The sequence below is a fragment of the Podarcis erhardii genome (genome assembly GCF_964252035.2).
Source record: "Podarcis erhardii genome assembly, chromosome: Z".
NCBI classification, from domain to species: Eukaryota; Metazoa; Chordata; class Lepidosauria; order Squamata; family Lacertidae; genus Podarcis; species Podarcis erhardii.
In genome coordinates this window covers 21,549,401-21,573,478 of record NC_138504.1, presented here as the reverse complement: position 1 = coordinate 21,573,478, position 24,078 = coordinate 21,549,401, and the positions used below count along the sequence as shown (strand labels likewise).

The following is a 24,078-nucleotide window of genomic DNA, read 5'->3' as shown; positions in this document are numbered from 1 at the left end:
GGTGTTCAGCTCCAGCTGCTCTGTTATTCCCAACGGAATAATACCTATCTGTAACATTCCCAACGGAAGCATCAACAAAAATGATATGATCTCCCAGCATATTTAACAATATGTAAATAGTTAAAACTAGTTAAGTTCTTCATATTTAGTCACATGGGATGGAGTTTCTTTCCCCTGACTGCATTAGTGGTTATTTCAAGAACTCACAATAAAAAAGGTGATCATATATTACCAACATGAGGGTTTTTATTGGGGGAAGGTTCCATCTGATCTCATCTTGCAACATCTCAGAAGCATATTCTGTGGCCAAATATTGTGAGATCATTATAAAGTCTAGGCTAAGGCTTACTGAAATGTGCTTCTTTTAAAATTCACATCTTTGGGGTAACATACACCAGTTTGTAAATCCAGTGTGGGCTAACATGTTCAGCTGCTGACCTTATGCTTAAGATTGGTTATGGCCACAACAGCAAGAAACTGCAGACTTTTCTCTACTTTTTCCATTGAGACAAATTCTCCAGAACAGATTAAAAAAATATTTAGAACACATTTCAAAGTTTAGATCTGATCCAGGACTTCGAAGGGCTTAAAATGGATATTCATCTTTGAAATGTTTATAAAGGGTCTGGAAAAAAAACGATGTACTAATTTCCTACAGAAAGTATGAATAAATTTAAAAACATTATGAAATATGAATATGTGGGTTTTTTAATAAAAAAAAATCAGTATCTTATAATTCATGGTGAAATAACATCTAATGGTGGAAAGGGAAGGAAACAAGAAGAGAACACAGTGGACTATCAAGGTAGCTTCAATTGCCTGTCAAGAGTAATAATGGTAATTCTATAGGTTCTTGCTCTAGAGGGCTTGTATTTAAAACCTCAGTGCAGAAACAATTATCAGCCCTTCTACAGTAAATGAAAGGGCACAGCCCATGTTTTGCAAATGTATACAGTACTGACAATGGAACACACCTAATCCCTTATCACAGAATGATAATATTGTTGGAGGGGGGCTCATCTAGATCACCTCACAGTCCTAGATATTCTATACCTAATTGTCTTATTCTATTCCTAAAGCATACCCAAAATGCCTACTCACCCTTTTCTTCAAAGCCTCCGAGGATGGAGATGTCACATGTATGTTAAAAATATAGTAGGCTTTATCATTCTAACCACCAACACCTCACAGCAGTCTTACACAAAAGCACTCCCAGGCTGACCAATCCTACAGTTCTAGTGATGGCTTTCACACTACGATGAAGTGCAGGTTCATGGCTGATTCCCTTTGTACATTTTCTTCAGTTGCCTGTTACCAGGCATACTTGGGGCTTCCATTTTAGCGTACATGAGTTTTGCACTGGCACATCCTTTTCAGTTATCCTTATCTTGCTGTACCAATGAGTTAAGTGAATGGAGTCCATTGGTAAAGTGACCAATTTACAAAACTAGAGCACATAAGTTTGATTTTGTTTCGTTATTTTACAATAGGGCCAGATAGCAAAAATACTAAAACACTGACTATTTTCTTTCAATTTTAAATTTACAACTTGAGCAGTGTTGATGGTCCCCTAAACCATTTATTTATAAACTGGGAAAAACTATACAGTATTTAAAAGTATTAACATAATGCAACAGATCTTTGAAAAGGACCGTGTACAGAAAACTCTTCATGATCATTATGATGTACCCTGATGCTTTGTTTCAATGAATCACTGACACTTCCTGCAAAATGTGTGATGAATCCCACTGAACCTGTGGATATCTTCTCTTTCTTCAACAGAATTCAAGTAGTGTAGGAAGAACTTGTATATGCCTTTTAAATCACAGGCCAGGCAGATACAGAGCCACTTATTGAATTTTTTCTCTTGCTCCACTTTGGTTAAGTGCCCCAGTGGAACTATAAGTCGGTTGATGTTAGCTTTTTCATGCTCCGTCGTTGAGCTAAGCTTGAAGCTGCAACAGGCTCCAACACAGGCTGAAATGTCTTGTTATTCAGTGCAGAATAGGTGGCAGCCATGGCACCCTAAAAGATAATGAAATTAAAATAGATCATGATACCCTCATGAAGAATAACAAAACCAAAACCCCAATCTCCCACAGGCAACAACAGATTAATTAGTTCCAGTTTTACCTTTACTAGATGAGGTGCATCTTGCCTGTTTAGCTGGTAATGTGGCAACTGGTCCCTACATGCTATCCACGAATGCTTAAGAACTTGCTCTGCAGTATATCGCTGATGTGGATCTACATGCAGCATATGAGATAGCAAATCCTAAAGCAAATTGGACAGATACAACTGTTACAACCAAATCTAAGCAGTGAGAGATTGGACCCTTTTGGTCTTATCAATCATATAATGACATTCAAGTGATCTTTCTTCTGAAGCATACAAAGAGAGAAGCCAAAATGAAAAAGAGCACCATGTGTGCATCAGAGCCCACATGAGTCTCTGAATTTTCCTCAGAGATTTAAACATATAGTAAATTCCAAAAAAGCAATAGAGCATTTTCTAAATTTTAATTTTGTCTAAAACAGTCTCATGTTGCTTTATGTTGCTTTTGGCCAACACTCATAACCCACTTAGGCATGTTGCAGATGTAATATTTCCATCTCTTACAGAGAACATTCTATGTGAACTATTAAAAGTCTCAATTGCATTTCATAAATTCAGTAGAATAGTTTCCGAAGTAGTAAATTATACATGTTATCGACTTTTAAATAATTATTGATCAAAGGTGCTATATGTGATGAATATATATACTGTTTGCATTTATTCTATCCTATGGGTGACATCAAATGTTAGTCATACACTGAGTGGAACCACTGACATCAATTGACTTACGTCCATTTATTTTAATAGGTCTATTCAAAGTTTGATTTAGTTTAATGTCACCCTGTGCTTTTAAATGTGACCTTTCATACAGTTTTAAAATTCCACTGCTTACCTATAAATCTAAGCTAAACAAGAACTTCTGATTTCAGAGATAAGGTACAGTAAAAGTCTCAGACATCAAATGCCATAGGAAAACAGGATAATTGAATGTCAAAATAAATGGGCTCATAATTTACATACCATCTATTCATATATATAGAAATTTAATGAGTTTTTAAATAATTAAAGCTCATGCAACACAAATTCTACAACAGCAGCTTGGGTCTGAGTTTCGTAAATAACAAAACAGGTTGCTTTTTCTACCTCCGATAAATACCTTAGGAGCCAAAAGTGACAGAGACCAAAGTGATGCCTTCAGTTCTGCTTCAATACAAAATTACCTTTCAAATGCTTACAGAGAAAGGCCTTAAAGATAAGTTTGCTGTTGATGTCATAGTTTAAATTATTGATCCTAGCCAAAAATGTTATTCTGATGTTTCACACAGTTACCTGTATTTTATAAATTATAAGATAAAATACATTTACACCTTTGCTGCGTCTGAAACAGTGTCCCAGTTGCCTCCACTTAAAGAAAAATTCCCACTGCCTATTCGTAACAGGATTTCCTCAGGGGTATCATTGGGACCATTGGCAAAAGGAGTATACCTGGGGTTCCAATACAAAAGAACAAGATTAGTTTAACAGACATCACTGAAGCCTATTGACTATGAGGTGTCAAATTTCATGTAGGATGGCACTTACTTCACCTGTGCTAGACTATAGAGAAATAGCTACAGCCACATAAAAAAAACCTGTGTGATATAGTGGTTAGTGTGCTGACTAGGACCAGGGAGACCACTCAGAGATAAAGCTCACTGCATGATCTTGGCCAGTCACTATCTCTCAACCTAACCTACCTCACAGGCTTGTTGTGATGGTAAAACAGAAAGAGGGAGAAGTGTGTAGGTTTCAAGGTAGGAGTTGGGAGCAAGTCCGCAAAAACTTACAAGGTGTCTGTGAAGTTAACTCTTTATTCAAAGAAACAAAATAGGGCAGGCCTAGCGATCATAGCAACTCTTCCCAGTAGGTCTTGCCCCAATTAGGCCGTTACGAGGACTGAAGGTCCCCACCTTCCACTGCTCTCTAAAGGTTCCTCCTCCCTTGGATCCTTCCCCAGGAACCTGAAGCTCCTTCATTTTGTCTCTCTTTGCTCTGCCCTATTCATCCCTCTTCATGTTCTGAGAGACCAGGGAGGAGGGGAGCTGGTCACAGCAGCAGGAGGAAACATATTGGCTTCTTCAGCAGCCTGTTTCCACTTTGCCTCTTGGTCCTCCTCCTCACCAGCCTACGCTTCTGCTTCTGGTCTGCTCTCTGCCACAGCCTCTTCCTGCTCACTAAACCCTATTAGCTCTTCAGCTTCTGAAACCTCATCTTCCCAATCTGCTCCCTCTTCTACTACTTATCATTGTCCTGCCACCCATCCCATGGCTCTGAGCCTTCTTCCCCTGGGGGACCCCCAGCTTGTGCCTCCCACCACTCTTCCTGCATCCAGCCAGTCCATGACAGTACAACACCTTGAGCTCCTAGGAGAAAAGGTGGGATATAAATGTAATAAAATAATAATAATAAAACATTCAGTGCAATGATTAAATGAAAAACACTTCTTACCCAGCCAACATTGTATAAAGAAGGACACCCAAGCTCCAGATATCACAAGCAGCATCATATCCTTGTCTCATGAGAACCTAATGAAATAGAGAAGAATAAACAGTTCAATTTTTCTGTCATGAAAAGACTATAATTTGAAAGTCCCAAGTAACAGCTTAAAAGAAAATCTCAAAAACATGCTAGTTACAGTAGCTATGATTTCAGAAATGTTCCGGTTAAAGATGACAACAGTTAATATTGAAAATTGGTTTCTATGCATCTGCTTTAACACTGTTAAAAGAACAAAACGTATTCTTAACATATTTATTTTGCAAAGCTTTGTTAACTGCCTTGAGCTATGAGAACAGCTCTCTATAAATGTAATAAGTAAGCAATTTGATAAAAAAGTAACAAAACAATTAACCTTTTGCAATTAGAAGATACAAGGCAAATAGATAATATAATGTAACTACTTTCTTGAGATGTCACAAGAGCATGTGCAAATAATATACAAGAAATTCAGCATACCTCTGGCGCTACAAAGTTGGCAGTGTAACAGGGGGTTAAAAGAAGCCCATTCTCCCCCCGAAGTTGTTTTGCAAAACCAAAATCACAGATCCTGATGGAGTCAGCATTATTTGAGTCATCCATATATAAAATGTTACTGGGTTTAAGGTCTCGATGCACCACCTTAAAAATACACAAATGTTAAACTGAAAACTGAAAAAAGCAGGAAATGATCATTTGGAGCTTTTTCAATTTTTTTTAAAGAAAGAGACAAATACTTCAGATGCAGAATCAATACAACACGCATGTGGGCCCAATATGGGTAATTTAATTAGATACTATTCATAGCATAAATGCAACTTAACCAGGCTGCTGATTTAGACTGCAATCTGAAGAACACGGGATAAGGAATAAACCCTATTGAGACTGATGAAATTTATTTTTGAGTAAGCATGCTTTAATTAATTTTTAAAGAACTGATGCTTGCTTTTCCATCATGAAAGCAGATCCAGATTTTAGTCACTAGTGAAAAAAAGAAAAACTACACATTTTTCTTTTGCCTATAGATTTCAGAATAAATTACTATTGTAAATTTACTTTTACGTTATTGCTTACCTAATCAAACTCTTGATCACAATATCCTACAGTCCTGTTTACTATGTAGAGTACTGCCTAGTTTAAAGTTACTCCACAATATTAACAACATATTATAATGTATACAAATGTAATTACTATACAATAATCAAAATGGACATAACTTACTCCTTGACAATGAAGGTAGTCAACTGTTTTAGTGATCGTAAACAATACAGCACTTGCTTCCCGTTCTGAGAAATACTTTTGTCTGAGTATACGATCCAGTAGTTCACCTCCTTTCATTAATTCTGTGACAAGGTAGATATATTTACCATCATCATACACCTGCGGAAATTAAATGCATATGAGTAATGTAAATATTCCCAGGCACCTGATTACTTGAGAAAAGTGAATCAGAGTCATATAATATATTCAACTAAGTTTAACTCAGCATAGACCTACTAAACTTCATATCCCTAACAGAGTCATGCTTATTAATTTCAATGTATCTACTCTGAGTAAAATGACCCCAAAAAAATCTGAATTACAAAGTCAAATTCCAGTATAGGAAGGGCATCCTTTCCCTGGCAGGAAACAAGATCATGCAGCCCAGGCAGCAGGATTTAATCTCCACTCAGCACCAGATGAACAGAGACAGAAGATCAGCCCAAGACTAGATGATTTTAAAGGGAAAGGGGAGACTTGCAAAGGCTTTTGCAAGGCTCCTCTGCTTCCAAATACCAAATCGTGTGCCAAACTTTCAGGCAGCATTTTGTAAGCAAAGGCAGGGTGCAAGAGAACTCCTCTCCATTGCATTTGCATGCAAAATGCACCTTTCTTTCTCCCCTCCCAGTTTATTGATGTGAAAGAGAAAAAGGAAGGCACATAGACAGTGGATCCTGTCTTAAAGCACACTTTGGAGCACCCACCCCATCCTTTAAAGGAGGTGGTCACTACTTCAAAGGGTGCTTTGCAGCTTTAAGATAGAATGCTAGAGTGTTTACCTTTGCAAGTCTTTGTGCATTTTTCTTTTAAAACTTCAACAGTGGCTTGAAGGAGAAGTGAAAGGCAACGTGCAAAGCTGCACAAGAGATTTTGACAGGTGGGTATCTCTGTCCACCTTTATTATTATTTATCCAATTTATATACCACCCATGATCTGAAGATCAGAACGTGGTTTACAAAAACCACTAAAAATCATAACATAATAACAAACGAACTCCTCATACCCTGTTTAAAAGGCCATAGGTGGTTTAATTAGGCAAAGGCATAGGAACAGAGAAATATTTTTGCCTGGCACCTAAAGATATGCAACGAAGGCACCAGGCAAGCCTTCCTGGGGAGAGCACTCCAGAAGCAGGAAGCCACCGCACAAAAGGCCCCCTTCTCGTGTTGCTGCCCTCCGGACCTCTTTCAGAGGCAGCACAGGAATTAGGGCCTGATATGATGATTGCAGGGTCTGGGTTGGTTCCTATGTAGAGAGGTGGTCTTTGAGTTATTGCAGTCCTGATGCTTTATAGGTCAAAACCAGCACTTAGAATTGGGCCTGGAAACTAAATGGTAGCCAGTTTAGTTGGTCCAAGATGGATGTTATATGCTCAAACTGCCTTGCCCAGTGAGCATATTGCTGACAATGTACTCCAAAATTCTGAATGACCCTACTCAGCAGTTTCATGTGGATGTTAAAAAGCATTGAGGGGGATTGAACCCTGAGGAACCCCACATTCCAGGCTCCAGAGGAGTGAAGAGCACTCCCCAAGCATCTCCTGTGGAAATGACCATCCAAGTAGGACCAAAACCACTGCAAAGTGGAGCTACCCAGCCGTAATTTCAACAGCAGCTCCAAAAGGGTATCATGGTCGATGATATCTAAAGCCACTAAGAGGCTGAGAAGAATTAACAAGGACAAATTTCCCCTGTCTCTCTCCTGAAAGATGTCATCATGCAAGGTGACCCAAGCAATTTCTGTGCCACAATTCCGACTGAAATGGATCTAGAAAATCAGATTTTCTAAGAAACCAGGTGACTGGCAGGTGCTCACCTGTCAAATAAGGCCCTGAGCGGCCTGGTAAGAATCTCTCTTCTAGAACCAAAAATATTATCCATCCCTAGTTCTAGCAGATTCAAATGCACATTTACTAAGGCCACATTGGTGTTTCATTTCACTATCTGTGTGAGTCCATAAACCAAATGAAACCACGTGCAAATGAATTCCAGGCAATGCTAACATACTACCAATTCCTACAGAGATTACATCATTTCTTATGCAGGAAGGTGCACAGATATATGTGCGGACCTCTATGTATGTCTGTGGGGTTTAGCAAAAAGGCACAGTCTCCCCTACAGCAATAGTCACATGGACAACTGAACACATGGCATAGCATTACAGTGGAACCACAAGATGGACTGTTTCAAGAAGTGGCAGAAAGATATTTCTAGATTTGTCGGGCAGGGCAAGAAGCCCAGAATAAAATTTAAGATATTAACTGATGCAAAGGAAAGGGGTGGATTTGCCCTGCCAGACTTCAAACTTTATTATGAATCAGCAGCATTCTGCTGGTTGAAAGACTGGCTGCTTCTTGAGAACACAGACATTTTGGACTTAGAAGGATATAATAATGCTTTTGGGTGGCATGCATATTTGTGGTACGACAAGGTTAAAGTACATAGAGTATTTAAAAACCATATTGTCAGGAAAGCATTGTTTAATGTTTGGATAAGATACAAAGATCTATTGGAAAGTAAAACTCCAAGGTGGTTGTCGCCAATGGAAGCGAAAGCTTTTAAAAGACTTAATATGGAGTCCAAATGGCCAAAATATTGGGAAATTTTGGAACAAGAGGGAGATAAATTGAAATTGCAGAGTTTTGAGAAATTAAAAAACAAAGTGCGAGACTGGCTTCATTATTATCAGATAATGGAGGCTTACAAACTGGACAAGAAAATTGGATTCCAGGTGGAAAAATCGAAATTAGAAACAGAATTGTTAGAACCCAAAACTAAGGTTTTGTCAAAGATGTATAACTTGCTGCTGAAATGGAACACTCAGGATGAGACGGTGAAGTCTGCTATGATTAAATGGGCACAGGATGTTGGACATAATATTATGTTTGCTCACTGGGAACAGTTATGGACCACCGGTATGAAATTTACGGCATGTAATGCCTTAAGAGAGAATATTATGAAAATGATTTACAGGTGGTACATGACCCCAGTCAAGCTTGCAAAAATTTATCATTTGCCCGATAATAAATGTTGGAAGTGTAAAGAGACTGAAGGTACATTCTTTCACCTTTGGTGGACGTGCCCAAGGATTAAGGCTTTCTGGGAAATGATTTATAATGAAATGAAAAAGGTATTTAAATATACCTTTTTGAAGAAACCAGAGGCCTTTCTCCTGGGCAATGGTCGGCCAATTGGTGCCAAAGAAGGACAGAACTTTTTTTATGTATGCGACAACAGCAGCAAGAATACTCATCGCAAAATATTGGAAGACACAAGACCTACCCACTCTGGAAGAATGGCAGATGAAGATGATAGACTATATGGGATTGGCAGATATGACCGGCAGAATCCGAGACCAGGGAAATGAGTCGGCGGAAGAAGATTGGAAGAAGTTTAAAGACTATTTGCAGAAATATTGTAAAATTAATGAATGTTAGAATGATGTTGGACAGAAAATTAAGTGGCTTCCAGCTGTAATGCTTTAAGAGATATGGAAAATAAGGTTTTGAAATAAGCAAAAACTAATGGTGAGGATTTGCTGAATTTACAATTTGAATTGGAATATAAGAAAGGGAGGTATGAGGAGGTCCGGAAAATAAGTTAAAAGAAAATAGGTAAAGGGAAATTGTATGTGTTTTTAGTTGTTTTTGTATCTTTTCTTTTTTTTGTATTTTTGCATTTTTGTTGTTTCTTTTTTGTTGTTTTACAATGTATTATTCTGGAAAATTTCAATAAATATCTTATATATATATAAAAAAAGCATTACAGTGGAATCTCCACTTAGAGACATAATCCATCCGGGAGGTCCGTCCACTGGTGAAAATGGGATGCTAGAAGAGGCGTCTTGTGCGTGTGCGCATTTGGCGGCAGTGCGCTTTCATGCGTGCGCAGGCGGCGGCTGCCGCTTCTGCACATGCGCAGATGGCAGAAGCCACTTCCGCACATGCGTGAATTGCGGCAAACCCAGTGTTTACTTCCGGGTTTGCCGCAGATGCAACTTGGAACGTCCGTGAGACAAGGCATATGTAAGTCTAGGTTCCACTGTACATTCAATTATGGTAATGGGCTTTTAATGAGGCACAGTGAAATATTTTCCTGAAAATTATTAAAGAGGTTGAACTTTCTATATTCTAGTGAAGAATAGCAAGAACATGTTTTACTAAATCCATGTTTACAGACAGTATGCTTTTTCAGAAACCAAGAAGAATACATACATCTTTTAAAGTAATAATGTTAGGATGTTGTCCATAGCGCATCAGAATCTCGATTTCTTCAGAGGGATCTCTTTTACTTTTGTCAATTATCTGGAAAAATTAAACAGCATGCAAAAGTTACACATTAGTTTTTTTAAAATGAAAGCAGTTTTATAGTAACAATAAAATGTAAACAACTTTAAAAACCTGTAAACCACAATAAACATAGTGTTTGTAGGCATACATCTGAGCAAGTGCTTTACCTCTAAGAGAGGTCATTTCAAGGAGTGCAGTCCAGTTAAGAACATGTAAATAGTATGCTTTTTCAAATAAAATGATATTGAGTTGGAATACAAATGACTGGCTTGTTTATATGACAAAATGAGTTCTTGCCACACTAAAAGAGAAGGAATCCAGGTTGGATGTTCAGAATAATACCACAGAAACACAGAGAAAATGATTCCTCTCAATTTTTTGTTCAGTGATAATATTATTTCTTTAAAGACTATGTTACATAATGTTTTCACTGCTGGGCGGTTACATATGAGGTGCCAATATGGGAATCTTCCATGACAATTCCTTCAGCACACACTGTATCTCTCCACCCCATTTTTATTGTGAACCAATTTCACAGGTGACCTGTGAGCTAGCTTGAGAGTCCCCCCTGCACCATGTCGACTGAAACATATATTAAAAGCTTGGATGCCCATATTTTATTCAATTGGTTTGTTTTTAATTCCTCTGCAAGGTCTTTTCCCCACACAACTTTCAATCCCAAGAAGGAAAGATAAGTAGTATTTTTTAAAATTGCATAAATCTTTGACAGCAGATCTTTCAAAGATGTTCAAAAAATGTGAGAGGATGAATCACCTGTTTTAAAATAAAGGAACTGGAGATAAAAGTAATGAACTTGCTGGAGAATTAACAAACCCATCAGGGTACCTTGCAGTTGGTTTTTTAGTTGCTTTTCTGACAGTGGGCTACCATTAATATAAGAACATATGAATCTATAAAGGCCTTTTCTTTGAAATGCCTTGAAGGAAGTTATTTTTTCTTGACAGAGCAATTGTGTTAAATGGGAAGGACACAGTGACAACTTCTGCCATTTACAGTGGTACCTCGCGTTATAGACGCTTCAGGTTACAAACTCCGCTAACCCAGAAATAGTACCTCGGGTTAAGAATTTTACTTCAGGATGAGAAAAGAAATTGTGCGGTGGTGGTGCGGCAGCAGTGGGAGGCCCCATTTGCTAAAGTGGTACCTCAGGTTAAGAACAGTTTCAGGATAAGAACGGACCTCCAGAACGAATTAAGTTTTTAACCTGAGGTACCACTGTATACCAAAATTCAATCAAAGAGGATAGGAAGAGATTATTCATATGCTGTCATTTCTTAAAAGAAGAGGATGATATGTTCACTTTCTAGCCTCTTAGGAATTATAAGCATGGGGAGGCGTGTAGCACTGCACACTACCACCTTATCTACTATTGACCATCAACTGAATACAGTGGTACCTCGGGTTAAGTACTTAATTCATTCCGGAGGTCAGTTCTTAACCTGAAACTGTACTTAACCTGAAGCACCACTTTAGCTAATGGGGCCTCTTGCTGCCGCCGCCCGCCAGAGCACGATTTCTGTTCTCATCCTGAAGCAAAGTTCTTAACCTGAAGCACTATTTCTGGGTTAGCGGAGTCTGTAACCTGAAGCGTCTGTAACCTGAAGCTTATGTAACCCGAGGTGCCACTGCACATCAGTTGGTGTTCACAACTCATGCACTCACGGTTTCTCTTTAGCCTACATGTTATGATGCTCTGAGAAACAAGGACAGCAATATAAGTGAGGATCTGATCACCTTTTGGCCAATGTAGGTCTTCTGACTGGAGGACCACTAATGACTGAAATATTTACTTGTTTCAGTTTATTATCAGCTTTATCCCCAAGTGCTCTGTTGATTACCAGTTTCAAAAATATTTTTATTTGACTTCTGCTTTATTTTGAAATATGTATAGAATGCTTAATCATAAAAATCTAAGCAGTGTACATTGTTATTTTAGTATTAATAAGCACAGATGAGATCAGCAAAGCATAAAAACAGAATGTACAACACTAAATTATATGTCTGGGTTGGCATGCTGAAAGAAAAAGATTTTCAGCAGGTGTCTAAAACAATACAGTAAGGCCACTTGTCTAGCATCAATAGGCAAGGTGTTTTGAAACACAGATGTGACCGCACTAGAAGATTGACACATAGCTACTGTGGAACATTATATAGCACTTGTAAATAGCGCAAGTTCTGCAGACAGAAGCTGTCCAGAAAGTACATATGGAGGAAGGCAATCCTCCAAGGAAACTGGTCACAAGCCGTTAAGGGCTGTATAGACCATTTATTTATAGAAGATAAAGAGTACTGTGGCATCAAAGAGACTAAATCTATTTAAGTGTCCTAAGCAACTGCAACAGGACATTACAAAGATATTCCTAAATTGCAGGATACTCCCTTGGGTACATGAAGGTAACTATATGTAAGCAAGAATACTGAATATTTATTGTAAAGCTTACAGTTGAATAATGTTTTAATAACAGGCTGCTTTATAAACATTAGAGTGAAAGGTCTTTGTTTTAAAAACGTACATTTTTGTATTCAGCAGAAATAGTTAAGTATGGTTAGAGGAAAGAGATCTAAGACCTATTAATAGATTTGCCAGTACCAACTATGGAGAAAGGAACTCCATATATACCTTCACAGCAAACTCCATGCTTGAAGCCATGTGGATGCAGCGCTTACACACTGAGTATGAGCCAACACCAATGTCCTCCTTAAGTTCATAAGCATCTGTGAATAGTGCACTGTTCCCATGAAGTTGCTAAAAGCAAACAAACTGTTGTTTAAAGCTATACACAATTCTTAACAATCATTTCATAAACTTCAGTAAACGATTCAGTTTATTTGTGAACCTGCTACAATAAGGGTGGGCAACCAGATCCAGTTGGCAGGCTGGATTCTAAAATCCCTCCACCTTCCCTGTGGGCCAACTTTGGAAGATGGGTGGAGCTGCCCACTTGTCAATCACCTGACATCAGATGATGACTTTAAGTGAGTTCTCTCTCAGTGCTAAATTAGGAAACACCTTTAAAGTCTGTTTGCAAGTATGGTATGGATTCAAACCATGCCAGCAGGTGGACGTTTTTCCTCTGCCGCTCTTCACATTAAAAAAATGACATTTTTGTTCTGCAGATTGGCAGAGGCAAAAACACTGTTTTCAGGCAGAATTAGAATTCCTACTATGCTTGTAAATGGACCTCAGAGGAGTTCCCTTTCAGCACCCATCGGCTGATAAAATTGAGAAGAAGTTCTTTTAAAAGCTTGCACTCAGCACAACTTCAAAAGGCACTAGATTTCAGCACACGTTAGCTGATTGGCTCAGAGAAAAGCCCTACCAGCTTACTAGCAAGTTCCCAGTGCAGCTGATTCCAGTCATGTATTCCAGCCCTGTATTTGCCTGCCCCACTTCTGATGTTACATATCCATAGCTGTCAACTTTTCCCTTTTCTTGCGAGGAATCCTATTCAGAATAAGGGAATTTCCCTTTAAAAAAAGGGAAACGACAGCTATGCATATGACATCTCATACGATGCTACATATGATGTTCGGTGCAATACAGATGGGTGTGGCTTGGATAAAACTGCCTCGCGGGCCAATTAGATCTGTGAGACAGAGGTCTTCCAAGGCTGTGCTGAAGGATTAATATTCAGAAAATAGAAAATATGCATCTTGTATAAGCAATATTTGCTTAATAAGCAATTACTGCAAATCTTATCACTACACCACTGGAAGTAGCTATTTCAATAGTTATATGTGTATACGGGACCCAGGGTGAGAAAATGAAAGCTTTTACCTGAACTATTGGCAATATGTTGTTGAGAGGGGAGATTTTGTGGTCTTCTATGGCCGTAGTTGCGACAAAGCTAAAGCCTTTGAAGAGCTGGTGTGCATTAGCACTAGGTGGAACTCCTGGAGAATCTAATGATTAAATTTACAATATGTTAGACAGCCCATAATACGTTTTTTCCACTGCAGTTTTGGTTTTTTATTTCACTTTTTGAAAAATAAGACAAGTATAAATAGTAAGCTCATTTACATTTATAAGAATTTAACGGATCTATAAGAGGAAGAAACTGACAAAGGCAGAAGGAATAAAGCGCTACTTCGTCTTCTTTCTGAGATTTGTTTTTCAAACAATTAACTTGACGATTTAATTTCCAAAGAGATCAAAAAGCATATTTTATTTTATTGTTTTTAAGCAGATTAGATCCGTTCCAACACTGCTTGGATTTTAAGTGAAATTTACACTGTAAATGGGCATGGTAGAGAAAAGAGTTTATATTGTTTTTTGTTTGTTTGTTTTACCGTATTACCTTTTGGTGTTTTTGCTGTGAATTCTGGATCAAAACAAAATGTGTCTTCTGGCCTCCCGGAAGCAGGTTTAAATGGAGGCAGAATCTCTCTCCTGTATAGTTTCTGAAAATGGAATTGCAATATATTATTTCCTCATGAACGCAAACACATCACATGCAAAATTGAAGCATCAAAATGTAAAGTAGGTACTTCTCTTTAAGTTGGGTTCACCTGATTCTCTAGTGTGAATCTGAAGAACTTCCAAAAGGCTACAAAAAACAATTCTCTTCATGCTTGAGTGGGGGGAAAAGACAAGAAAAATATCTTTCTCCCGACTCACTTCTTGCACATAATGGCTGAAGTTGCACATTAACGCTAAGCCATGGCTTAACAGTACATGCATGAGTTGTAGTGAGCCCCAGTGAAACATTGGTTTTCTATTCTCACTTCCTCTTCTCTTCCTGTAAATTTGGAAAAAGGACTTCCACAGAGAATGGTTTTATTCTAATAAGATATAAGGCTATGAAGATCTTAAGATGGAGACAGGAAATGTAATGATACTGAATTGTTAATAAGATCAAAAATATTCAGTACGGCAAGTATATTTTGGACATTCCACTGACTGCTGGCATCCATCAGCACATGTTTGGTAAGCAAATAAAATTGATTAGATCAAAGGTTGATCTAATGGTAAATGAAAGCAAGCCAGAGACAAATGAAATGAAAAGTGGAATCAAAGATGATACAGAGAATTTGGAGAAGAATATGGGTAAAGGATTGGCAGAACCAGAGGGTGAAATGGTAGAGTTGGAGGGAACAGATAGTGAAATAGAAAAGTCCTTCACAAGGGTGTTTGGAGGAAAGAAACAGCCAAATGGTGGAGTTCGATTCTGCAGGAAAGGAATGAAGTCATGGATGGAGAGAGATGGGATTTGTAATCAACAGAGCTGAGAAAGAAATGCTCTCTCAGTGTACAATTTTGAGTGAACTCAGAAGAAAAAAATATCAAACCTCTGGCCCTTTTCTTGGAAATGTTTTTTAGATAAGGATGCAAAACCACATCAAACCCAACAGGAAATTGGAACTGAAGACACTGAACTGGGTATGAACTAATGGTTACATAACAAAAAAAGAACTATGGATAATATCTCAATATAACAGCAGAGAGACTTATGTGGACAATGACAGAATTTTTATTGTTATTGTTAAATATGGAGGCATGATTGTTGAACTTATTGGGGGCAAAGTTGCTATGTTTGATCAAAGAAAAGCCATTGCTGTCTTTTATTATTAATAATAATTAGATAAAAATTAGAGTATGAAACGGGAAAATGAACAAATTTTAGACATTTAGGACTGAAGGTTGGAAATGGCCGCTTACCTGGTGCCAGGGTGGGTGGCAGTTGTGGTGTGTCGCAGCTGCCCCTCTACTCCCCATGGGACAAGACGCCACCTCATAGTGGCTGATTGTTTGGGGATCCACAGGAGAGCACATCATCCTCCAAATTGCCAAATCAAGGGCATGCTGGAGGCTGGGATTGGGCAGTGACCAGAGTGGATGTCTTCACTCTGGTCTGACACCTGAATATTTAGACTGGTTGTGCCTGAGTTCAGGACCACTATGGTTTAATAATTGCTGTATCTGGAGCCAGGAAGGAATTTTCCTGCAAACAGATTGGGCCCTATTGGAGGTTTTGGCTCCTCGTAGCAAAAAGGCATTGAGTTGAGATGAAGTGGTGCATCACCTCTACCTCAATCAGGTGTGATCTAAGGATATCCCATTAACAGGGACTAAATGGGTCTCTGTCCAGTTTAAAAGGCCATAGATTGTTTAATTAGCCAAAGGCCTGTGAGAAGAGGAGTGTTTTTGCCTGGTGCCTAAAGATACAGAAGAAAGGCTCCTCAAGCATTCCACAACTGGGGAGTTCCCACAGAAAACACTCACTTTCCTGGAGGAGATACATGAAGAAGGGCCTCAGATGATGACTGTAGGGTCTGGGTTGGTTCATATGTGATTTCATCTCAGTCTCCCTTAATGGTTTTTTTCTTCTTTTCTTTTTAGAAAAAAGGTTTTCTAAATAGATGCTAGAAGTACACAATGTTTGGCTGCTTGAACAATTTGATATATCCCACATTTATTTATTTTTTGAAAGGCAACATTACAAAAATGGAGTATTAAATTTCAGCCTTCTTTTATGTACTCACATTCCAATCAATGGTTGAAAAGAAAGGATGTCTCTTGATTTCTTCAACCCCATCAGGACCAGCTCCTGTCATTGCAGGAAATGAAAGGTACTAAATCAAACAGCGTAAAGAAAAATATTGTGGGGCATCCAAAGAGGCTTTGACTTTTAGTTTCTCAAATAGCACCTCTCTACCTTACCTAAAATATATTGGAATATCGTTTCAAAACTAAGGGTTTTGAGTGATAGTTTTGAATAACAGACTGTTGTCTCTTAGTTGACATGCCTCAAACCTTGGGCACTCTTTGAATCCCAGCCTATATTTAGTAAACAGATTTAAGAGAAAGTCTGAGGATATGGAACACATCTACTTATAGCATTTGAAGTGAAATAAAAATTCCAGGATTGACCACATGCAGTTTTTTCACCTTCAGGTGTACCATGAAAATGAAAAAAGAAACAAGATTGTTTATATCAGGTACTGTACCCACACATACATCACTACCCAAAACAAACAAGCCCCTGTCACAGTTATTAGCTGACTACTATAATTTTATCTTTGGGAACACAGTATTTTATTAGTGCATTATACAACAAGTTCACAACAGAATACACCCCAAAGGAGCTGCATAAACTACATCAAGGTGAGGAACCTCTATCCCTCTGTAAGTTACTGCAGACCAACTCCCTTCAGCCAGAGCCTGCAAGTTCAATGGTCAAAGATGAGGCATTTTAGTTCAGCAACATCTCCGGGGCCACAGGTTTGCCACCCAAACTACATTATTTTGAATGACGGCTCATTTTGATGAAGCAGAGTATGATTCATTATAACTTGAACACAAGCAGAAATTATAGTCAGGCTGTATCAGAAGACAGAAAAGAAGGGATGTGAGGCCACCATCTGTCCTGTCATCTGGCAGCAGTCATTACATCAGGCTGCAGCAAAGAAAGAACAAGAAGAAATGCAGAGGACACACCATTGACTCCACTGAAAGACCAGCAATGCTACTGAAGTTTTCCACTCAAACAGTTCATTACAACAACTTGAACCCAATTTTCTTATTTCCTCCTTTTTCCAAATCTATTTTCCAGGGGAAATAGTATAACCTTTGCATAAGCCAGGACAGACCATAAATGCAAAGCTAGTGAGACAACTGAATAGGAACTTAATATTTAACACTCAAGGAAATGCTTGGTTCGAAAGCATCTTTAAGACATATCCTTCTGTGGTTTTGCTAAGATTCAACAGAATGAATCTTTGATAAGCAACTAAATAAGCAAGCCTTAGTTGCTTACAATATAGGCCAGTGATGGCGAATCATTTAGAGACTGTGTGCCCAAACTGCAACCCAAAACCCATTTATTTATCACAGAGTACCAACGCGGCAATTTAACCTGAATACTGAGGTTTTAGTTTAGAAGGGGAGGTTGGTGCATCCACGTGGAGAGAGAATGGAGCAAAACAGTGGTACCTCAGTTTTCAAACAGCTTAGTTCTCGAACTGCTTGGAACTCAAACACTTCAAACCCGGAAATTAAGTGTTCTGGTTTTCAAACTCTTTTCGGAAGTGGAACGTGCTCTGTTCTGAGTATAACTTCTATTTTGAGTGCCACACTTCCATTTTCAGAGTGAGGGAAGGCAGGCTGGGTGGCAAGTGAGCAGGCACCTGCCGCCCTCTAGCGCTGGATCCCTCTGCCGCCGCAGCCACAACAGCAACCACCCCCTCCTCCAGCTCCGGAGGCGCTGAGTGAGGGAAGGCTGGGCTGGGGCAGCAAGCGAGCAGGCAAGGGATATCATCGCCACCCGCACCCCTCAGCCTGCTCCAGCTTGCAGCCAAGTAGGAGTGCAATCGGACTGCTCTGCTAGGCAGCATTGCTGCTTGCACGGGAACAGGAGCTGGATTGGGGCTGCTCAGCTGGGGAGGTACAGGCTCCATCACACTTTCCATTGAGAGGTTTGCAGCTGCACTCCCCTCAAGGGAGAAGTTTAAAGGATCCCCCAGCTCCGCATCAGATCCCCTGCAACCCCATGAAGGCAGCCAGGCTGAATAGTTGCTGAGGTTGGGGGAGGTGGAGGCAGCCCAGAAGCTGCATCTGAGAGCCCCTGTACCACCTGAAGGCAGCCAGGTGCTCCTCAGCTGAGCTGCCCAATCCCACTTCTATTTGCGTGCAGGCAGGAGTGGAGGCAGGGATCTCTCAGAAGTGGAGTGGGGTGGAGGCTTCACGCTCCCCAGCTGAGCTGCCTGATCCTGCTCCTGCTTGCTCGCAAGTAGGAGTGGGATCGGGCAGCTCAGCTGGGGAGCATGAAGCCTCCACTCCACTTCTGACTCCGTTCCCATTGGCCCTGGCCAGAGGGTATGCGAAGCCTCAATCTCGCAGCATCAGGAGGAAGGTGGCTGCTTGGAACTCTTGGTGGCCCACCAATGCAGCAGCGCACTTTTGAGCATGTTCATTGTGCTGTGCCCTCCCCACCCACAGCGGAGGTTCCCCAAGGGAAAATGTGCCCCCCAGAGATTGTGGCTATGTTTTGCGTGCACATACACACACCCCGATGCCCCATCTGAGGCGCTTCTACTCGGACACAAGTTGAGCTGAGGACTCGACACGCTGCCCTTTCCTTCTGCCAGCTCTGTGCTGGGGCGACAGCATGCGTGCCCACAGAGAGGGCTCTGAGTGACCCCTCTGGCATGCATGCCATAGGTTCACCAACACTAATCTAGGCGATACAAACTTACCTAACCTATTTGAAGGATTCCTTTTAAACAACATCCGGAGAAGACTTTGAGCTTCAGTACTAAGAAACTGTGGCATGCCTAGTTTTGCTCTAGAAAAAGAGAGAATTCATATTCAAAGTATACTCACTAATTAAATAAAACATAGAGTATAATCTGTGCAATACACTTCAATGCAACAAGGAAGTATGCAGTTCAATTCAATTACCCTAAAGAGCACATTTAAAAGGGGTTTAACTATTCATGTCATCCACTTTCTATATTGCATCTTACACAGAATTGCATATTCTTGTTCATCTATTCCAAATAAACAAACAATTTTTCTGGGAATACAATACTCCATTATGCTTTCATGAGCTGACTATTTAATCAGAGTTCTTTGCAAAGCTTTTCTCCCCATTCCATAGCCCAAAATCACTGAGCAAGTCACCAGAACAGATGCTGATTCCCTATGTAGAATCAAGTCCCAAAAGAACTCATTGTGGCTGGAGAGGGGCAAGAATCTAGTATACAATCTGGCAAGTAAAAGTGTTCATCACTTTTCCAAGAAATATACAGTGGTGCCCCGCAAGACGAATGCCTCGCAAGACGAACGCCTCGCAAGACGGAAAACCTGCTAGACGAAAGGGTTTTCCGTTTTGGAGGCGCTTCGCAAAACGAATTTCCCTATGGGCTTGCTTCGCAAGACGAAAATGTCTTGCGAGTTCCTGCGGGGTTTTTTTCCTCCCCCCCTTTTTCTAAGCCGCTAATCAGCTGATCCGATAAGCCGCTAAGCCGCTAAAAGCCGCTAATAGCGCTAATCCGCTAAGCCGTCAATGGGTTTGATTCGCAAGACGAAAAAACCGCTAGACGAAGAGACTCGCGGAACGGATTAATTTCGTCTTGCGAGGCACCACTGTATCTGATACTAAACAGAAGCTTTTTTAAAAGGGGGGGGGGGAATGAACACATTGATCTTAACCTTTGCACAAAAACCTGCCAGCATCGCCAGAGCAAGTTTCTTGCAACACTAACCAAAAGCTAGGGTTTGCAACATTGTGTCTCTGCTGCTGGCAAGCCCCAAACTAACCCAATTCTAAAGATTAAACCATTTGACTGTAAGTTTAATAAGCAAAGACCCTCTAAAGCAGTGGTAGTCAACCTTTTTATACCTACTGCCCACTAATGCATCTTTCTTGATGGTAAAATTTTCTTCCCACCCACCCATGCTCGATGGAAGGTGGATTCAGCTTGTGCTGTAGAACCCCCTACCGCCCACCTAGAATCCTGAAACGCCAACTAGTGGGCCGTAGGGACCAGGTTGACAACCCCTGCTCTAAAGCATAGAAGACATTAAAATTTAAAGAAAAAGCCATCTCCAAAATGTAATTTGTTCATTTGTAGAATACATTTTCTAATCATTTAGGTCATAAAGAAAACTGTATTTTTACTCTATATATTCTTTCATTCAAGTTAAAGATTGTTATATGATATTAGTCAAATATAATTTGTATTATACTTTCTAAGTTGGAAATACTTAGAAATAGAAATATTTTGAGATGGAGAACAGAAAAATACTTACTTGAGTATCATATTCATAGTTTCATTTCGATCTTTACCTTGAAATGGTAGTGTACCAGTAAGCATTTCAAACTGGGAAAGAAACAAGCCCAGATCAAACTTTTAGAAAATCTAATTTTAATTTGGAGGAATTTAGAACTGGGGATAGGAAAGCAGCAAGAAAACAATAAAATAACTAGACGTGGAATTTATGATATATTGCCCCATGAAGTTTGGAGGGCCATTAGTTAAAATGCAGCAATACTATTGGCAACTGATAGTTTGTTCAGCCATAGCACATACAGACAACAACAAACAAAATGCCCTTGGCTAAAATTCAGTCCATGAGTTTGTTGTAGTAGTTCATTGCCACAATAAAAAAGCAAAAAGGAATATAAGATTCTTCAATCAAATGGTTATGCTAAAATGTATTAAGGTTTTCATTGTCAAAATATTGTGTGGTGAAATGTTTTCAGTTGCCATACTTCAGTTATTCAACACAGAAAATAACTACAAATCTCACACAGACGTTAAGTATATTTTAAAACAAAAACTTTCTCAGATTTTAAACATGTGGACAATGGCAACAACATGCAGCACATCTGATTGTCATGTAAAATTAGGTAATGAAATATACAGTACCATAAGAACACCAAATGACCACCAGTCAGCACTCTGGTTGTGGCCTCGTCTGTTTACAACTTCAGGAGCCATGTACTCTACAGTACCACAGAAAGAATAGGCTTTCTTTTCTTGATCCACAGATTCTTTGCTAAGGCCGAAGTCTAAAATAGTATTATAAAATAGTTCACATAAAGAAACTTTGTGCCATAGGGGTTGCAAAACATTACAAACTTAAACTGTGTATTTTTTAGGAGTACATATACTATCATATAGCCCATAGGACAGAAAAAATGGGATGCAAAACAGCTGATCAAGGAACTCTCAAATTAAACAGAAAAAATGACTGAAACATTTGCAAACTGCATGATAACACGGTATTCTTTTACTGTGTTATTTCCTGTACTATAATGGCTTCATGTGATCAGGGTTAATTAATATGATATTATTAGCCTAAAGGCAAAATGATGGAAGATACAAACAAAGTGGTTGCCATACTGTTCCACAAATATATGAGCTTCAATGACTCATGTGAATATTAATAAGTCACCCTTGGCTTATTATACTTCAAACAAAATTAAATAGTTTTTTTTTTAAGTGGATCTAAAAAAAAAGCACTATGCTGGAAGACTGAACATAATCTGTACATACAATATAACATTTATTTTCAGGTATGCTTTCAGTGCTGCTCAGCAGTGAATACAAGGACAGCACAGTTTATTAAATAAATTGGCCTCCTAACAAGCCATTCTATATACATGCAGGTCCCACTATCTGCCCACTTGTTACCCGCAAATTCACTTATCTGAACACAAGGAGTTATACCCAAATCTTGTTATATGCACAGCTGACTCAGAAATCCCAACAGCCAGAGTTTGCTCATTTACTTATTTGTTTGTGCTTTGCTCATCAGCGGCAGCCATTTTGGGGCAGAAATCATGGACAGAGGGAGGGGAGAGTGAGATAAGACAACTCAGAGAGCAGTAGAAGTTGGACAAATCAGTTTTTCCTTTGTAATTCTTTTGCTGGTTGGTTGCAGCCATTTTAGGAAGAAACCACGGTGGGACAGGGCAGAAAAAGATCATGGATTATAAATGTTCTCATAGGAAAAAAATGGAAATCATTAGCTCATTGTGTGAATGCTCACCCAACAAATGATTCCCTGGGAACTGTAAGTGGGATCTGCATGTACAAACCTCTTGCCAAATTCTTGCTGTACAATATAACATGAAAATGTTCATCAATGGCAAAACTATTACTGAAAAGTCTCATTTTTACCTAACATAAGGAATTATGGCTGTATTTTTAAAGCCATGTAGAAACATGCCAGTAGCAGCTCATATTAACAAAGCTGCTGCTTGGTTTAAAATCAGTTTGCCTCCAGCTGCTGTGTTTGAAGTTTCAAGGAAAGAACAGGTTACAAGAATCGATCATGTCCAATTTTCTGTAAAGCTTTTTCAGACCATTTTTTTAATCTTCACATGGCTTCCACCAGTGTCCAGAAGCACAGTCTGCAAGTTAATCCAATGGTAAAAAGGCAAATCCAGCCAAGAAAAAGTAAGGGGAGTGTGTGTGTTTGTGTATGTGCATGCATGTTTAACTGTCATCTGTAATACTATCTCCCTCCCCCTCAGGATATAGTTTAAAGCTCTCCTGATCAGGTTCACGACACTCTTAGCAAACATATTCTTGCCAACTGCTATGAGGTGCAGCAAATGCCCGTTTACAAGTTCACATTATAATAGCATTCAAACATAATATCATACAATCATATTATTAAATCAACCAGCCATCTCATTCAATCATAGAATCATTCATAATTATAATAACATTGCAATACAATTATAATATCACAATTACATAATCATAAACACACAACACCATACAACCACACAATCAGATCAATATCATATAATCATAATATTTCCCAATCACAATATCATAACAATGCCATCACCAAATATCATAGCCCTCACCTTCCCAGCCCACATACCCCACCCCGGCTGGCCAATGCAAAATGAATTTCAAGGAGAGGGAAATTAAGCCTCTCCCATTTTACACTGGTCATCAGCAACATGTGTTGGTGGAGCTGGATATAGGTTATTTTCCTTCATTAATGATCATATGATATGATTTAATGATTGTACAATATGATAGTGTGATATTGTGATGGTATGATATTGTTATATTGATTGTATAGTTGTGTGACCATATGATATTATGACTGTATGATTTTGCTATTATGATAGTACGATATCATGATTATATACTAATATATGATATGTTTGATATTATGATTGCAGGGCATTATATTATGATTGTATAATTTGTTTTAGCTCCTTGTGCCCCTTTAGAACAATACATTTCACAACTTAATGTTGTCTTCTACAAAGATTCATTGACTTTGCTAACAATGCCACACCAAAAGCTGAGTAAGCTTGACCAAATAACATGTTTTCTCATTTCTTTTGCTGTGGCTATGTGAAATACTGCCAAAATTCACTCATAAATGCCTACTTTGCTTTTTTGTCCCTTATAATAAAGCTGAAGAGAATTTAAAGTGTGCTTGCTAACAAGCAATTTTCAA

At 39.1% G+C, this 24,078-nt stretch overlaps 1 protein-coding gene across 5 annotated transcripts in view; it reads right to left on the bottom strand.

The window, feature by feature from the left end:
• Positions 1-226: 226 nt before the first annotated feature.
• Positions 227-24,078, bottom strand: part of RPS6KA6 (ribosomal protein S6 kinase A6) — an 84,978-nt gene continuing 61,126 nt past the window's right edge. For all 5 annotated transcript variants that reach the window (XM_081847993.1, XM_081847996.1, XM_081847992.1 and 2 more), the window contains exons 9-22: positions 21,513-21,655; positions 20,893-20,963; positions 19,335-19,423; positions 16,623-16,687; positions 14,438-14,540; positions 13,918-14,042; positions 12,760-12,885; positions 10,044-10,133; positions 5,791-5,949; positions 5,050-5,211; positions 4,543-4,619; positions 3,423-3,540; positions 2,134-2,274; positions 227-2,025 (exon numbers count right to left, since the gene is read on the bottom strand). In XM_081847993.1, the coding sequence (XP_081704119.1) occupies positions 1,900-2,025; positions 2,134-2,274; positions 3,423-3,540; positions 4,543-4,619; positions 5,050-5,211; positions 5,791-5,949; positions 10,044-10,133; positions 12,760-12,885; positions 13,918-14,042; positions 14,438-14,540; positions 16,623-16,687; positions 19,335-19,423; positions 20,893-20,963; positions 21,513-21,655 (1,595 nt within the window). In that variant the 3' untranslated portion in view covers positions 227-1,899. The remainder of the gene's footprint in view (positions 2,026-2,133; positions 2,275-3,422; positions 3,541-4,542; positions 4,620-5,049; positions 5,212-5,790; positions 5,950-10,043; positions 10,134-12,759; positions 12,886-13,917; positions 14,043-14,437; positions 14,541-16,622; positions 16,688-19,334; positions 19,424-20,892; positions 20,964-21,512; positions 21,656-24,078) is intronic.